This window comes from Sciurus vulgaris (assembly GCF_902686455.1).
Source record: "Sciurus vulgaris genome assembly, chromosome: 4".
NCBI classification, from domain to species: domain Eukaryota; kingdom Metazoa; phylum Chordata; class Mammalia; order Rodentia; family Sciuridae; genus Sciurus; species Sciurus vulgaris.
Window position 1 is genome coordinate 57,767,255 of NC_136464.1, and position 19,104 is coordinate 57,786,358.

At 43.6% G+C, this 19,104-nt stretch overlaps 1 protein-coding gene across 1 annotated transcript in view; it reads right to left on the reverse strand.

Moving 5' to 3' along the window:
- Positions 1-10,092: 10,092 nt before the first annotated feature.
- The window catches only part of HKDC1 (hexokinase domain containing 1), a 49,364-nt gene continuing 40,352 nt past the window's right edge, over positions 10,093-19,104 (reverse strand). The window contains 2 exon segments of the mRNA XM_079135769.1: positions 10,093-10,597; positions 16,102-16,335. Of these exon segments, the coding sequence (XP_078991895.1) occupies positions 10,450-10,597; positions 16,102-16,335 (382 nt within the window). The 3' untranslated portion in view covers positions 10,093-10,449.

The window sequence follows — 19,104 nt, forward strand, 5'->3', positions numbered from 1 at the left end:
CCAGCCCAGGCCCCAGTCACTTGCCTCGGGTTAACCTGAGTCACCTCTGCTGGCTCTTCACTTGGGCTCACTCCCGTTTTTTCCAAAAGGACCACATATGCTGTCCTTGTGCCCCGACTGGGGACTCTTGGCCCGAGGCGCGTGGGGGCGGTGTTCAGCCTCCGGTCTCTCTTGGGATCAATGCTCTGGGTAACAGTGTTCTTCAGATGATTCGTTGGAGTCCTGAGAACAGACAGAGACAAAAGATGCATTTGTCATAAAATCAAGAGTCACCAAAGGACCGGAAGGGGCAGAGCCTGTGCCAGCATCCTGTGGAAACAAGGGCTCAGCTTTGGCTGTTATGTGGGCCTCGTGGGCAGAGGCTGGGCACTTGGGTGCCCTTGACATTCAGACAGTGCTCTCTGGGTAACAGTCCTGTGTCCCACTGGAACGTCACAGAAACCCCATGTGGAGGGAGAGGGGGATGGTGACCGACAGTGAGGACAGTGACATGAAGATGGTAACATGGCAGCTCCGTGCAGGGAAGCTTCACAGCACCGGGCACTGTGCTAGGAACTCACAGGCATCTGCCTCTGGAAAACGTCCCAGCAACACTGTGGGGGCAGAGCTCCCTGTGGATGGGGAGCCAAAGTGTAGAGAAGTCAGGTCCCGTACCCACTGGACTTTGAACTCAGGTCTCTTCAGCCCTGGCACCTGGACTCTTTTCTGGCCGCTGCAGCTGGGAGTCTGAGCTGCTACAGCTCAGAGCTAATAAACCAACCAGGTTTTAAAATCTGTGAAGAACGGTGGCACACGCCTGTCATCCAGCAGCTCGGGAGGCTGAGGCAGGAGGACTGCAAGTCAAAGCCAGCCTCGGGAACTTAGCAAGGCCCTAAGCAACTCAGTGAGACCCTGTCTCCAAATAAAAACAAAGGGCTGGGGATGCGGCTCAGTGGTTAAGCACCCCTGGGTTCGATTCCCCTGTACCAGAAAAATAAATAAATTAATGAATTAAATCTGTAAAGAAATGCCCCGGTTTGTGGCAAAATAGAGAAGGAGAAGCTCTGGTTGGTACCAGCTAGAACTGGGATAGAAGTGACAAGCCAAAAGTTCCAATGACTGTCCCAGGCCACCCACATCCTTCTTCCTCCCTCCCCTTCCTTTGTTCTTTGGGGACAAAAAGCTCCCTGTTCTTTCACCCTCTTTTATCGCGTACAATCCTGGGGGCGACTCGCCAGCTCCCCCACCCAGCCACCCCATGACTTCCCTACTCTTCTTAAATCCTGTCCGTATGGAGCTTACAGTCTCTGGAGTCGGGAGATACTAATTCAGACACCACATGAATTGCGGTGTAAACTTTGAGCTGTGGTAGCTGTCCTAGAGGACAGGCATAAATTCTAACCCTGGGAGGCTTCCTGGAGGAAATGGCTTTGGAACTGGAATTCTCTGGTCAGAGTTTATCAAGGGAGCCTTGATAGGCAGAGCGCTTGCCTAGCATGTGTGAGGCACTGGGTTCGATCCTTAGCATAAGGAAGGAAGGAAGGAAGGAGGGAAGGAAGGAAGGGAGGGAGGGCGGGCGGGAGGGAGGAAGGCAGGGAGGAAGGAAGGAAGGAAGGAAGGAAGGAAGGAAGGAAGGAAGGAGGGAGAGAGAGAGAGAGGGGGAGGGAGGAAGGAAGGAAGGAAATGAGCGAGTGGGAGAACCTGGTCCATGTCCTCTAGGGCATGGGTGCCCACGGAGTGGTCCCTGCTCCAGCAGCGACAGCTGGAACCTGTTAGACATGCCCGTGCCCAGCCCACGCCCTAGGCCTCGTCAGGTGAAAACTTTGGAGTCAGTCTGTTTTAACAACCCACATTCTAGATGCCTACAGACGAGTGGATTTGCTCATTCAAAATCTGATAGATCCTGGTTCTCTTTCACTCATGTTCACCGCATGAAAGAGGAATTTATGAACGAGATTCTGGACGGTCTAATATGGGTCAGCAGTTGTAAAGGGAAACAGAATAAGTTGTTTGATGGGGGCATGGGGGATAAACTACAAGGATTTTAGCAATTCAGAGATCAATTACCCAGGGCATTAGGCTCTAGGAAGTGAAATGACATTATCATTATTGATACTGGGGATTGAACCCAGAGGGGTTTTACTGCCGAGCCACATCCAGTCCTTTTTATTTTTTATTTTAGACAGGGTCTCACTAAGTTGCTTAGGCCCTCACTAAATTGCGGAGTCTGGCCTTGAATTTGAGATCTTCCCACCTCAGCCTCCTGAGTTGCTGGGATCACCAGCACCCCCTGAACACACATTTCTCATACATGGCAGCTTCTGCTGTGACCTCACATGGTGGAAGGGGCAAACAAGCCCCCTGGGATCTCCTACTCACGCAGGCTGTATCTCTGATGTCATCACCTCTCAAAGGCTCCACCTCTAAAAGTCACACTGGGAATCAGCTTTCAACGTATGGATTTGGGAGGCAGAGGATAAACATTCAGACCATAACCCAGACGGAACTCAGACAAGATCCAGACAGGGGGATCCCCCCCTCTTCAAAGCAGCCTTTTCTGCTGGGTAAATCTGAGGTGAGATCTGCCTCCCTCAGCCTTCCCTGCATGGTAAACCCTCTTATCCTTCCTCACGACTGCAAAAGAATGACAGCCATGCTTACCCACGGGTCTTAATGAAGACACAGCCACCAGCCAACCGAAGTGTAGAAGAAAAACCTGGACGTTAATTAAAACAAGAAAGGAAGTGATGGACACTTCATGTTCACAGGCCCTTAGGCTGGGCCAGCTGACAGGGGTTAGCTTTGCAGATTGGTGGGGAAGGTCAGAAGTCAGAAGGACCGGATTTTCCAAATGACCAAGTTCTCCAGGGTCGTCCAGACCACTGGCCCCTCTCCCCTGTGGGTCATCTTAAGTTTTGCATTCATGACTTGGCTGACCCAAACTATCATTTCTTTCCACAGGTATTACCTACTTCACAGCCTAAGACCTACTTAGTTTCTGGGGAAACATGTTTCTTGTTTCATTTTGAGGTTCCTTGTCACATCCGACCAATTGTACGTTCATGCGTACATTCCGGGACCATTCAGCACATCCTGAAAACCCACCTCTTCGGTCTACATGCAATTAATCACTACCCAATTTCTTTTCCAAATCAAGAAACCAAAGTCAACCCTGGACATGTTCCATTCTCAAGAACATGCTAATAAAAGACACAACTTGTGGCTCGGGAGGCTGAGGCAGGAGGATCGCGAGTTCAAAGCCAGCCTCTGCAAAAGCGAGGTGCTAAGCAACCGAGTGAGACCCTGTCTCTAAATGAAATACAAAATAGGGCTGGGGATGTGACTCAGTGGTTAAGCACCCTGGGTTCAATCCCTACTACCAAAACAAAGACACGACTCAGAGGAAGTAAAACAGGCAGAGTACAAATGAACAGATTAAATTCTCTTTCAAACTTGAACTTGCTTGCCGTCCAGACATCCTTCATGACCCAAGGAAGAGGGCAGAGAGATGACTAGCCCATGTCAAAGACAGACCTCCTAAAGATCGGGGAGACATACCGCACAGGACCCTACTTCTCAGCCTGGTCATCCCACCACCAACCAGAGCGTCTGTCCTTCCAGGCCTCTGAAGGTTCCCAGGGGACCACCATCTGGAAATGATGTCAGTCCTTAAGTGGTAATATAGCATCAATCAAAAACTCAAAAGAAACTTACTAGGTGCATACCTGTAATCCCAGAGACTTAGGAGGCTGAGGCAGGAGGATCGTGATGAGCAAACTTAGCAAGGCCCTAAGCAACTCAGTGAGACCTTGTCTCTAATAAAATATATATAAAGGGCTGGGGGTGTTGCTCGGTGGTAAAGCGTCCCTGGGTTCAATCTCCAGTACCAAAAAAAAAGAAAAGAAAAGAAAAGAAACTTACTATGAAATGAGGCTCTGACCCTTCTTGCTTGAAGATCGTCTTTGGAGAGTCACAGTGAATACTCACACCTCCAAAGCTGCTGGGATCATGGCTTCTCTATTCTGTTGATGATGCCGGACAAACAAACGATGTGACCACATAAAGTGGCTTCTCGCCAAACACTGGAGAGAGAGCTCATCATCCCACCGCCTTGTAACAACCTGAGCCAAATCTCGAGTTTCTTTTTTTTTTTTTTCCCTTAAAAAAAAAAGTAAAAATGACTCCATCCTACCACAACAGTCCATTGAATTCAAGCTTCTTCTCAGAGGTAGCAAAAGACTTCCTAATCTCAAGCAAAAATGCCAGCTATGTGCTCCCACAGGCTTCCAGCCCCTGGAAGCCGAGGGCGGGGACAGGGTTATCACAGGAACTGAGCTACAATTCAATTGTCTTTTGTGCAGAACCCAGGCGCTGTCCATCAGTCCAGACCCGCGCTTCCATCCCAGGCCAGTCCACCCCAAAGCATTCCTTGACCTCACAAGCAGACGCAGAAGCAGACAGACTAGGATCTGGGCCAGGGTCTAACCATGGAGCTCCAGCTCTCTCTGAGGGGAGAGATGGGTTCCTGATGTGACCCTGCAAATGCTGCCTTCTACATACCAGGCACGGGGGAGAGTGGGGGTTGGGCTTCCCGAAGCCTCCTAGACAAAACAGGTCAAACGGACTTATAGTCAAAGAAAGCAAGCCAGGGGGCCAAGGGGCCAGCAGTCACCGAGTGTTTTGGAACAAGTGCTTTAAGTGTCAGAATGGTTCCCAGAAGATGGACCCAGCCCAGATGTTGGCTAACCTGTCAGTTTTCCTGGGAACCGTCACGCTGGTTTCCTCTGCCCCCTCAGCTTTAATCCCACCAGAAGATCTAATTTTGTGCCCTGCCCTGTCCTTTATCCCTCCGTAGTTCACTATAAAACAAATTGTTTTTATCAGCCCTAGGGAACCTGGTCAATAGAATTTTATGCAGGCTTCTAAGGAGCTATAAAAATGCAAAGGATGACAGATCATAAAGTTTCTTGTTAAACCAAAACAAAAAGAGTAACATATAGTAACATTTTTATCACCACTGACAACAAAAACAACATACCCCTGTGTATCAATTGCACTGTAAGAAATAACTGTTTCTGTAGGTAAAAATAAGAAGTTAGAGAAGAGGGGGTTTTGTTTGTTTGTTTGTTTTTAGTGTTGGGATAGAATTTGAGGAGGTGGGGTGCAGCCCTGAGAAGAACAATTTAAATTCTGCTTCCGGTCCCGGGGTGTGGCTCAGTTGGAGAATGTGTGCTTAGCATGTGTGAGGTCCTGGGTTCCATCCCCCGTCCCACAAAAAGTTAATACATAAATTCAGCTTCCGCTGCTCTCTATATGTAACCTAAGACAATTGTTTCCTGATCCTTCACTAGTGATAGGAAAACCTGCGAGCTCAGCACAGGTGATCATGAAGGAGGAGCAGGGCTGAGTTCTGTTTGGGTGACGAGCTGGAAGCAGGTGCAGTCCTCCCCCACCCCCTGATGTCTCCTTTCCAATCCCCACCTGGTGACCTGGTGAGATGTCTCCTTTAGGCACTGCTACTCCTAAGAGGTCAAAGGCCAGTTCCTAAAACACTGCCCAAGAGGTGCTTGGGGCTCACAGGACTGTTTTCCTGAGGATTTGGGGGTGCCCAAGACTTTCTGTCCTAGAATTCTGCCTCTCCTCTCTCACAGAAATCAGGCTGGGGTGGCCCTGACCCAGGTCACATTCCAACACAGAGCACAGGGTGATCCTTCTTGAATCTAAGCTCACCAGGCAAAACCCATCAGATATCAGGGCAAGAACCACCTGGAAAAAAGTCAATAAACTGGGAAACATGCTGTCTAAAGCAAGAAATACTAGAACGAAGAGACCAAGAATGTAAAATAGGGATGATAGATATAATAAAATGAAGAAGAAAATAAACACATGAAAGAGATGTGAAATCAGAAAGAGAATTAGAAGAATTCTAACAGGCAGAGTGGCAAGTGTCTGCAGTTCAAGACACTGGAAAAGCTGAGGCAGGAGGACCACTTGAGCCTGTGAATCCAAAACCAGCCTGGGCAACATGGTGAGATCCTGTCTCCAAAAAACAAACCGACAACAAAAAGAAAACCCACAGAAAGAAGAAAAAAGAACTAGAAATATCACAAACCAAGTGCATAATATGGGAAGATGAAAAAATAAGATAATGAAAACTTAGGCAAAGCTTTTAGGGTTTGTTTCATATTTAATTTTTTTTTTTAGGTAAGACACAAAAAACATTAGCTATAAAAGAAAAAATAATAAATCAACTTCATCAAAATTAAAGACTTTTGTTCTTTGAAACATACTGTTTAGAAAATAGAAGGCCAAAGACACAACAGATAGATATACACCTGTCAGAATAGATGCAGCTAAAGAAGGAACTGTTGAATTGGAAGATCGAATTGAGGAAGTCTCTGAGTTAGCAGCCATGAAAAAGAAATAGATAATTTCTTTTGATAAGTTAAACAATGTGGGAAAATAGTAGAAATGCCAACATTTAGATAATCGAAGTGCTAGCAAGAGAGGAAGTAAAAAGATTGAAAATATTTGAAAAAAGCAAAACAAGATACATTTCCTGGCAAAACAAACAAACAAACAAAAAAAAGGGTCTCAGATTGAAAAGGCATAGCATAGCAAAGAGATAAAAGGAAAATCCATTCAACATTATAGAATAGCATACACAAAACAAAGATGCAATTCTAAATACTTCTAGAGAGAGCTACATCAGTGTTAGCAGCATTTATGACTTTGTCTCTAGTAGAAAGTACAGATAGTTTCATTACTGTTGTTGCAAATGTCTCAAAATACTGCTTAAATGCATCAGACTTCAAAATTTATAATTGTTATTAGGTTTTGTAGGATCTTGTTACATAATGCATTAATAAAGAAAAACACGTATTACTATTTCACCACTTTTTTTTTTTTTTTTTTATACCAGGGTTTGAACCCAGGGGCACTTAACCACTGAGCCACATCCTCAGCTCTTTGTTTTTCAAAATTTTTTGTTTAGAGACAGGATCTCACTAAGTTGCTGAGCCTGTCTTTGAACTCAAAATCCTCCTGCATCAGTTTCCAGAGCTGCTGGGATTACAGTTGTGTGCCACCATGCCCAGCTCCGCTTTCTTAACTACATAATTCAATACCATTGGCTTCTTTTGTAATTCTATGCATTTTATGCATTTAAAAACACTCTGAGAAGCCAGGGCCATGACACATGCCTGTGATCCCAGCAACTTGGGAGGCTGAGGCAGGGGGATCACAAGTTCAAGGCCAGCCTGGGCAAATTATGAGGCCTTGTCTGAAAAAAAATAAAAAGGGCTGGAGACGTAGCTCAGCAATAGAGCACCCTGGGATCAATCCCCAGTACCACAAGCAAAACACAACAAGATAAAAAACATTCTGGAAAAGAATCCATAGCTTTCCTGCTATCCACAAAGTATACGATGCTCACACACACATCTGCGAGTTCCTGATCTAAAGGATGTAGGCGTGGTCCAGAAGTGCGCCTTTCCCTTGGCCCTGTTTACCAGGTTGGATTACAGGTAGTTACACACCTTTCTTTCCCTGCAGCCTATACGTTCTTACAGGGCAGTAGAGGTGTCATGCTTCTTTGAGTCCTTAGTGCCTAGAACAGGGCTTGGTGCCCATTGAGCCATCATTTATACAGAAGCTACTGTGCGTGGGGCTTGAGTCCCCTCAGGTGAGGCAGAAGAATGGGGCGGTTCAAAGGAGAGCAGTAATTCATCCGTGTGCTTGTTCGAGCATTCATTCATCAGAGAACTGGCCAATAGCTATTCAATGCCAGTCACGGTGGCAGGCTCTGGGGACAACGGGAAGAAGACCCAAGTCCTTATTCTCCTGGAGTACCCTTTCCTGCCGATGGAAAAAAGACAAAAGAAGATTTCTGAAGAAGGACAAATAGAAAGAGGTCGCAATGTTCGTTTTAAGAGGAAAAGTCTGTGGGTTCTGCTCACCTGTTGTATGGTTGCTGGTCTTGCTTAGTAAACTGAGAAGCTGGCCTGCTTTGCCCCAGGTGTTTCAGGGGCTGGCCAGTGCAAAGTCACAAGATGGATGTCTGACCTCTCTAGAGTTCCAGTTCTAGTTCAAGGATTCTATGATGCCATCAATTCGTTAGAATGTGCAAGGTTGCCTAGAAACCTCAGGCTCTTTTTCCTTCTAAGAAACCAGATCTAGAAGATAAATTGGATGACCTCCTCTAACCTACCAAGTGTGTGCCAGGAGACCAGGTTATGGAGGGCTTGGTGACAGTGATGTGAATCTCTGGTACACATCACCCATCCAGGAAGGATGCTGAATAAAGAGACCCTGGCAGCCTCTTCCAGGGAGAAGAAAGGCTGGAAACCTAGGAATGTTACCAAGGAAGGAGAGAACTGGGGAAAGATAACAAGAACAGCCTGGTTTGGGGTTCAGTAAGACAAATCTCAAAAGGTGATGATTTCTCCAAAGAGGCATAACCTCAAAATACAAAAAAGATTAATTGAACAAATTTGTACATTTCTCCAGGGATATTTAACCTTACATATAAACATGTGTATATATATATGTATGTATATATATGTATATATATATATAAATGTGTGTGTATATAATATATATATGTATGTGTATATATATATATATATATATATAGTTAATTTTGATTAATCTAGGACCTGCTCTGGGAAGAATCATCATACATATTTATTGAATGGAATGTATGTAAAAATATTTCCTGGGTCCCTTCAGATCCCTCATCTGTTCCCAGCCTCCATCTCACTGTTTTGGACGCAGCCTCCAGCATTCTGTCTGCAGAATGCTTCAGTAGTGGGTGACGTTTGGCACAGGGAATCATCTCTTCCTGCAGAGGTAGCCCACCACTCTTACTGGAGTTGAAGTACTATGTAATTAAGTGTGTAATTTAGTGCATAAAATGAAATCAACCCAGCCCTCTGTGATGCCCCTCCAATTTTTCCAAAGATAAAGGTTTTTTTTTTTTTTTCCCATCATGCCTCTCTTCAGTAAGTGGAAATAAGAATGACTCAGCACTCCTGACACTTGAGCAACACAAAAACATGTCTGAGGAAGAGATTATAATAATCTGAGCCTGGTGGCCCATGCCTGTAATCTCAGCAATTTGGGAGGCTGAGGCTGGAGAATTGCAAGTTTGAAGCCAGACTAAGCAATTTAATGAGACCCTGTCTCAAAATAAAAATAAAAGGGCTGGAGATGTAGCTCAGTTGTAGAGCACCTCTGGATTCCATCCCCAAGTACAGGGGAGAAAAAATGATTTTATAATCTACTAGGCCCGATAAGGATGTAACTCTATGACAAGAAAGTCACAGACAGTTCAGAGAAAGAGTAGGTGGAGGGAATGAAAGAGAGAGAGGGAGATGGAACATCCACTGGAGAAAGGGTCAAGGACAGGCCAGTTCCACACAGTTCTGGAGAACAGAATGGAGATACATGGGGTGTGGGGGAGGGGCCCAGTTTAGGGAGGGAAATGTCACCCTGGAGGCTGAAAGGACCCCCCAGTCAACTCCAGTTCAGAAGTGAACTGTGCATGGTCTGTTAAGGATATTGTAGAAGAGAGCCCACATATTTCCTCCAGTTGGAACAATTTTGGAGTAGAGAAATCCTCAGCGCCTCCTGACTCTATGACTTCCTTATCCAACCAACAGGGCGTGGAGATACCCAGTGAGCCTCCCACAGGAAAGATCAATGCCTCATGCCAAGTTTCTTGGGAAACCAAAGATTTTTATTCATTTGCTGGATTTCGTATACCTAGCAGTCCTTGAAACAGCTCTCAACAGTAGCAACACAAACCACACACACACACAAAACAGATGCCTCAAGCACACGCCAGGGCACGCACACTGAGGAACAGAATCCCACAGGGTGCTCCTACAGCGTCCTGCAAGCATGGCAAGATTCCTGTGGAGCACCAGGGCCACCAGCACCAATGCATCTCGGGCTGAACTATCCACAGTCTTAGTTCTCGCTTCGCATTGGAAGTCAACATGATGAGTTCAAGGCCAGTTAGATCATAATCCCCTAGTTTATTGCATGTGTCTCTCGTCCTTTGAATTGTCCGTCCACAGGAGAGGGCCCAGTCTACTCCTCCAGCATCCAGGCCACAGGGGCAGATTGATTGTTGCTTCCAAACCCAGCAGCCACAGGACCCAAAGCCACAGGAATTGACACTAAGGAATCTACTGAAATATTTACAGAAAGGGGATCTCTTGGGCCAGATACTTCAATTTCACAAGTTGGGCCACTGTGGCCAAATATACCCAGGGGGATGTCATATAATGCCACTGTAAAACCGGTAACAAGATGCTAAGAGTACCCAAGAACCTGGGGTTCCCTTTCAGCCACTGAGAAGGTGAAGTCAGCCAGCAGGTGGCCTCTTGGTCCCTGACCCACTCTCATCTGCCAGAGGAAGGGCTGATGAGTATCCCAGGTGCATCAGGCCCGACTTAGGGACTCCTAGTTCTCCTTCCGCGACTGCTGGAACCTCTTGGCCACAGCGGTGATCAGAGCTGCTCCCTTCCCACTGCCGTCTTCTGACAGCATGAACGTCACGTCACACTGGGGGGCCAGTTCTTTCACTGTCTCCTGCAATACTCGAGAAAAGCTGTGGACAAGAGAGAAGCGTCATCAACCCTTGCGGATGGATAAGCACAGTTATAAATATTCTGATCTGGATTGGTCCTTCCAGATCACTTCTAAGGCGTCTACGTCGCTTCTTAAACATCTGTTTAAATTGTGCCATTTCTTGAGCAACTATTTATGCCAGGGATTATTCTAGGTGTTTTCCATACAGAATAACAAAGAATAACAAATAAGGCTTCAGAAATAATTACGACTCTCTCTACCACATAAAGAAATCATTCAGAAATGTGTCTGACTTTGTACAACTCGTCAGTTGATCAAGATTTGAACCAGGCTTGTCTTTATCCAAAACCTTCCTTCATTTATTTATTTATGGTTTAAACTTTTCCCCAACTTTTTACTTTGACGAGTTTTACACTTAGAGAAAAGTGAAAGACTAGTGCAATGGACATCTGTAACCCTCTCCCCAGACTCCACAAGTTAAAATTCTGCCCTGTTGCTTATCCACCCATCCTTCATCCCTCCCTTTCAATTTTCCATGAAGCATACTGCCTTAATCACGGTGGGACTTGGACCCTCTCCACTGTCTTTTGGGGTATCAACTCCATCCGAATGGGCACGTTTGGAGCCAGAGTCACCAGGCTAGTGTGGGGGCCAAGGTGTGTTTAACAGAGGCCTGGGCATGTAGCCAGGGAATCCTGGGCACCTGACTGGTACAGGTGCTGGTCATCTTGGAGGGTCAGCCTGCCAAAGCAGGTTCTGAGCCAACTCTAACACCCAGCCAGAGGACGAACTTTGGCAAACCACTGCAGCTCCCTGGGGTCTTATTGGTGGTAAGCCCCGCACCACCTGGGACAGAGCAGAAAATGGCTTGGCAGTCACCACTCCAGCAGGAAGTTTTGCTTTGCTTTTGTTTTTTGTGTTTTTTCCCTTCAGTAATTATACAATTCAATAATTTTTAGCATACTCATAAAGCTGTGCAACTATCACCATTATCCTAAAAGAAAACTCCATACCAGATTCCTAAGGAAACTTGGAATGGAACCACCATTTGACCCAGTTATCCCACTCCTCATTTATACCCAAACGACTTAAAATCAGCATACTAGAGGGACAGAGTTACATCAATGTTATAGCAGCTCAACTCATAATAGCTAAACTAGGAAACCAACCTAGATGCCCTTCAACAGATGAATGGATAAAGAAAATGTGGTATATATACACAATGGAATTAAAGAAGAATGAAATTATGGCCTTTGCAGGTAAATGGATGGAGCTGGAGAATGTCATGCTAAGTAATATAAGCCAATCCCCCAAAACCAAAGGCCAAATGTTTTCTCTGATAAGCAGATGCCGATTCATAGTGGGAGGTGGGTAGGGAAGAATGAAGGAAACTTTGGATTATGCAGAGGGGAGTGAGGGAAGGGGTGGGGTGGTGGGGATGGGAAGGATGGTAGAATGAGACACATTATTACTCTATATACAGGTATGAAAAAAATAAAAAAATACAAAAGTAAAAAGTAAAAAAGTCTGATGCAAAGAACAAGGAAAAAGAAAGAAGAAAAATCTATACCTACTAATGTAGTCATTTGCATTCACATCCACAGGATATCCCAGCAACCACCAATTTATGTTCTATCTATATAGATTTGCTCATTCTGTTTTTCTTTTTTTAATTTTTATCGACTGCATTTTGGTTCATTGTACACTAATGGGGTACAACTTTTCATTTCTGTAGTTGTATACTATGTAGATTCACACCATTCGTGTAATCATACACGTAGGGTAATGATGTCTGTCTCCTTCCACCATCTTTCATACTCCTGCCCCCTCCCCCTCTCATTTCCCTCTACATAATCCAAAATTCCTCCCTTCTTCTCTTACCCCCACCCACCGCCCCCGCTATGCATCAGCATGCACTTATCAGGGAAAGCATTCGGCCTTTGGTTTTTTTGGGATTGGTTTATTTCACTTAGCATGATATTCTCCAATTCCATCCATTTACCTGCAAATGCCATGATTTTATTCTTCTTTATGCTGAATAACATTCCATTGTGCATTTATACCATTTCATATAATGAAATGATACAACATTTCATTAGATGACCTTTACTGTCTGATGTTGGTCATTTAACATGTTGTTTTCAAGGGTCACCAATGTTGTCCATGTGTCCATACTTCATTCTCTTTTTTTATAGCAGGATAATATTCCATTATAGAACTACATGATATTTTATTTACTGACTTATCAGTTGATAGACACTTGGGTTGTTTCTACTTTTTTACTATTATGAATAATGTTGCTAGGGTAAAGTTCTTGGGTGGACATGCTTTCAATTCTTTGGGCACCTCTAGGAGCAGAATTGCTGGATCATAGAGTCCATTCTGTTTATCTCTTTCAGGAACTGTCAGATTGTTTCCCAAAGTAGACACACCATTTTGCATTCCCACCTCAGTGTATGAGAGCTCTAACTGTATCACATCCTCTCAATGTTTGCTACTGTGTCTTTCATGTTATAGTCATCCCAGGGGGTGTGATGTTATCTTAAGGCAATTTACCTTTTCCTAGGGACTAATGATATTGTGCAGCTTTTCCTGTGCTTACTAGCCATTTGTATATCTTCTTTAGAGGTGATTGCACATCCTTCATCCATGGGCTATTTGAGCAATTTATCTTTTTAGAGTGAGTCCTAAATGGCCTTGTCTAGATATAAATCTCTTGTCAGATGTATGATTTACAAGTATTTTCTATTATTTCATGGGTAGTCTCTTCTCTTCCTCATGGTGTCCTCTGAAGCACAACTTATTTACTTCCTTACTTATTTTGGTACTGGGAATTGAACCCAGGGGCGCTTAGCCACTGAGCCACATCCCCAACCCCTTTTTGTATTTTATTTAGAAACAGGGTCTAAGTTGCTTAGGGCCTTGCTAAGTTGCTGAGGCTGGCTTTGAACTCATGATCCTCCTGAGCCCCTGGGATCACAGGCGTGTGTCACCATGCCTGACAACATTTTTAATTTTTAATGAAGTACAATTTGTCTTTTTTGGTTATTGTCATTGCTTGTTTCTTTTCTCTTTTTATGTCAGATTTATGAAATCATGACCTCATCCAAGGTCACAAAGAGTTACACCTACATTTTCCTCTGAGGTTCTTTATAGTCTTAGCTCTTAGGTTCAGGTCTTTGATTCATTCTGAGTTCATTGGTATGCATGGTGGGAGGCAGGTGTCCAACTTTGTGGTTTTGTTTGTGGCTATCCAGTTGTCACACCATGGTTGAATGGAGCCATTGAATGGTTTTGGTGTCTTAATCAAAACTCAATTGTCCAAGGGTTTATTTCTGAATTCTCAATTGCATTCCATTGATTGGTAGGTCTATAGTTATGCCAGTACCACATGGTCTTGATCACCAATTTTAAAATCATGAAATGTGAGTTCTACAACTTTCTTGTTATTATTCACAGTTGTTTAGGCTATTCTGGGTCCCTTACATTGAACACATATGAATTTTAGGAGCAGTTTGATAATTTCTCCAAAGAAGCCAGTAAATTTTTTTTCCAGTGCTAGGGATGGAACCGAGGGCCTCACATATGCTAGGCAAGTGCTTTGCCACTGAGCTTCAAACCCAGTCCAAATAGGATTTTGATAGGGATTGTGTGGAATCTGTAGATCAATTTGGGTGTTATTGCTATCATAGCATATTAAGTCCTTCAGTCCATAAACATGGGATGTCTCTCCATTTACCTACATTAGTTCTTCTTTATTGTCTTTAGATGTTTTGCAAAATCTTATACTTCTTTTGTTATGCATATTCCTAAGTATTTTCTTCTTTTCATGCTATCATAAGTGAAATTGCTTTCTTAATTTCATTTCTGGACTGTTCATTGCAGGTATATAGAAGTACAATGGACTCTTTCGTTGTTCTTTTTATTGTACTAGGGAATGAACCCAGAGGTGCTCTCCCACTGAACTACATCCCCAACCCTTTTCATTTTATTTTATGAGGCAGTCTCACTAAATTTCCCAGACCAGCCTCAAACTTAGGATCCTCCTTTCTCAGCCTCCTGAGAAGTAGGAATTACAGGCATGCACCACTACACTCAGCTACAATCAAAATCTATTGATTTTTTATCTTGAACTTCGCTGAACTTGTCAAGTAGCTTGAATAATTTTTGAGTATGTGTGTGGAGTCCTTAGAATTTTCTCTACATGAAATCATGTCATCTGCAAATAAAGACAGTGTTCCCTTTGCCTTTCCAATAAAATGTTCTTTGAAAACTTATTTTGCCTAACTGCCACGGTTAGATTTGTTCTCCATTTTCCCTTGAAGGTCACATATTTTTAGTCTGGTTTCTGAAAACCTCACCCCTGAATCAAGACTTGTCTGAGAGATAAAAGCCATGTGATCACGTGGCAGCAGTACTAGAGACAGGACATTGCTGGGGAGCAGGGGTGAGAGTGGACTTTCCTGACTTGTCCCTGAGCTTAAAGGCAAAACGTTCACTCTTGTACCATTACAAGTTAGCTGTAGATTTGCACAGATGCTTTCTAAGGAAATTTTCTTATTCCTTGTTTGTCGAATGCTTGAATCACGAGAGGGTGTTGGATTTTGTCAAGTTCTTTGTCTGCATCTATTGAGATAATCATGTGGTTCCTATCCCTTCTTTAAATTTTGGTTCAGGGGGCCAGACAAAAACTCTGTGATCCCAAGGGGAAAACCAAGAGAATATACTAGTTAAGTTATCCATACCAGAGAAAGAGCTAAGGACTGAGGCTCATGATAATATCAATGTCTTCATGAAGACAGTTCAACACAGATAGAAATTTTATAAGCTAGCTATTTCATCACATTTTTGCCAAATATATTGTGAAACATTGAATAAAATAACTCATTATTAAAGCTACTTAAAGTAATCCTGACAACAACATATCAAGCAGGTAAGATTTTTGTCTTCCTTCTGCAAAAAGAACTGAACTCAGAGGGTAAGAAACTAGCCTGAGGCCTCCCAGCTTCCCCGTGGCGGAGGTAGGAGTCAAACCCAACAGGGCTCTTAGTCCTTCTGTCCTCTGACTTTGAGTTTAGAAAATTACCGCCAGTTCATGTTTGACAAGAGCTGAGTGCCAGGCAAGATAATCAGGTCTCTTTACTATCCCATGGGGTCAAGTGGGAATATAATAACATCTTTTTCAAGCACTGTGCAGAGCCCTTGATATGAATTAGCTCATTTAATCCACGTGCATTCTGCCCTAGAGGTAGAGGGTACTGCTGCTGGCCTCTCACAGAGGAGCAGACTGGGCTTTGGAGAGGTTGGCTAATATTCCCACATGGTGCCACCCGGAAGCAGAGGCACCGCTTGTCACAGATTCAACAGCGGACCTCCCTATCCACGCAAGCTCCCTGCCAGCAAAGGGCAGCAAAGGATGGGGCGCCTCCTTCCATTCTGCAGCTGGGGACGTTGGGCCAGGCCGAAGACAGCCACCAGCACAGCACCTGCCCACCCCATCCCCCGTCTCCCAGGGCCACTCACTGAGGGTGCAGCTTGTACAGGGTGCCGTCCACACCCACGGTGATCCGCAGGTGCTCCAGCCCCTGGTCTTCTCTCCTTTTCTCCACGATGGCAGCCAGGCCTGCGCCACAGAGCTGGGCCGCCCTGCGGGATACGGCTCCACACACCTCCTTCACCACAATGCTGTCCTCACACGTGCTGTCCAGGCCCAGCTGCTGCAGGATCCTCCTGACCTGGAGGAGGGCCAGCCGATCACTGCAGGGAAGCAGAGGAGGGTTGTCAGCGCCTGCTCCCTACGGTGCTGGAACCGTGCAGCATGACCAAAGCTCCCACTCCTACATGCCTGGCAGGAAGAAAGAGAAAATGATCCAGGCAATGGCTAAATGGGAATACTTAAGAGCTGAAACTCAAGAGGCTCTGCAAGCCCAAGAAGTTCCATCATCTTAAAAAAGAAAAAAAAAAAAAAAACGGCAAAGTGTGAGTACCTCTTGTATTGGGCATGCTCATATCGCTCATCTCACTAGGAGCTAATATTAGAACTGGCAACCAACATATCAGGTGCTCATTTTTCAGAAGAGGAGTCTGAGGTTCAGAGTGCTGGCAACTTGCCCTCCCAGACAGCAGAGAACAGAACTTCAAATACAAGCCCTCTCCCACCAGCTCTAGCACTCTCCCACAGGCCAGTTCCATATACTCTGTTCCCATGCAGTTGGAGCCCAGTATTTTTTCTGCTTAACTTTTTCTGATTTTCTGCTTTCTCTTCCCTACTAGAATAAAGCTATATTTTCAGCAGTAGCCAACACAGGGCTGGATACATTCAATGAATAACTAAATAGATGAAGATACAATATGTAGCCAGGCATGGTAGCACATGCCTGTAATCCCAGCAGCTTGGGAGGCTGAGGCAAGAGGATTGCAAGTTCACAGCTAACCTCATCAACTTAGCAAGGGGCTAAGCAACTCAGCAAAACCCTGTGTCTACATAAAAAATAAAAAGGGCTGGGAATGTGACTCAGTGGTTAAGTGCACTTGGGTTCAATGTCTGGTACCCCCCTAAAAAGGAATCAAATAGAACTGTAAATACATGTAGAGAAACACCCATCATAGGGACAGACTGGACTTCAGTCTAGATCCTAATTATTTCCCAGGAATCTAGTGGTAATCAGTGATACTTACATGAAGCTCTGAATCTCAAACTAAATAATGTGAAGTTAATCCTTGACTTTTTCAGAGATACTTAGGGAAGATGAGTTGTCAAGAAAGAATAACTGAGAAATAACATACATAGCCAGAAAAGGGATTAAGCCTACAATCCCAGCAACTCAGGAGGTTGAGGCAGGAGGATTACAAGTTTGAGGCCAGCCTCAGAAATGCAGCAAGACTACTGAGTTTTTGAGAATATTTAATGCCATGGAAAATATTCATGACACAGTAAAAAATAGATTATGAAATACTATGTTTGATCTTAGTTTTGGGTTTATTTTAATGTTAGTTCATGCACAGGCCAAAAAATAAAATTTAAAAAAACATGAAAAAAAAATAGAAGGAAAGCTATTCAGATGTTGGTAGGATTACAAGTAATTCTTCTTTTCTTTCTTTTACTTATCCATATACTTAAAACTATTTTTTAAATAAGTGAATAACATTTGTATGATTAAAAGTTAGCTGAGTGTGTGTAGTACCTGCCTGTAATCCTGGCTACTCAGAAGGCTGAAGTAATGAGTATCAGTGACTGGTAATATCATAGAAGGAAGACAGACAGCTCAGTGCCACCTGTCCAAAATTCAACCACTGATCTAGAAGGACCCAGTTGCTTCTCTCTCTCTCTCTCTCTCTCTCTCTCTCTCTTTCTCTCTCTCTCAATTCTATTGCATTTAAAAAGCAATGCTCATCAAATTTCACCCTAAAAACATTTGATTTTGAAAAGTTCTTTTCATCTGAAATGTGCTACTGAGGCTTCCTGCTACTCTTCTTGTTCTCCGCGTCTCTAAGAGGAAATCCTACGATGTGTGTAAAACACTGGACAATTCGCTTATACTGTGTAGGGAATTACCTCCTATCGCCCCATAGAACCGTCGGATTAGAGCACTGCAGTTTTATATTAATAATTTGTAGGCTTTTATCTCATGTGCACTCGTGTACAGATTTTTAGAAGTTTTAAAATGTGATTAATCAGTATTTGATCGATCACTGTTTTGATTTTTTTATTAACATGTATGTTTCTAATCATATTTTTTAAAGCTGAGAGAGCTGGTTGAATGTTTATTTTCCTGAAGGCATTTTTAACATACAGCTTCATAATGGCCTGTAAACTTTGCATATATACATGTATAGTTTGATACACATTGTTGCATTTGAAAATCTGGTGGATTGTAACTGGTTTTATACAAAATATTGACTGGTGGAAATTGTACAATTATAATCATGCAATTAAAGGTATTAACCAAAAACAAAAAACAAGATTCAACACTGAATTTAACCGAGCATCTGGGTTTAGATGTAAGTTTTCCAGAAAATACAAGAGACAGAGAAAAATGCTAATTGCTGTAATCAGAAAAGTCTAGAAAATAGGAAACATAAGATGATAGCTTCTTCAACAAATATGTTTTAAGAAGAAACAAGAGAGAATGGGGAAAATTGTAGATGAAAAGAGATTTCGGAAACAAATCAAATGCAATGCATGAACCTTGTTTGTATACAGATGGCAACAACTGTATAAATCACTGTCTTTTGGCAATTCAGGAAGTGGAACACTGAGAAGATATTTTGAGATTAAGGCTTATCACTTCCTATTTCAGGCCTGGTAACAGTGCTGTGCTTATGTTTTTTTAATGAACTCATATTTTAGAAATACATTTTGAAATATTTATATATGAGATGACATCAAATGTGGGATTTATTTCAAATTAACCTAACCCAGAGGTGGGGACAGAATTGTAAAGAGGAACCCAGATCAGCCAAGAACTGATCATCGCTGAAGGCGGTGATGGAAACAGTGAGTTCATTTTACTATTCCCTCTACCT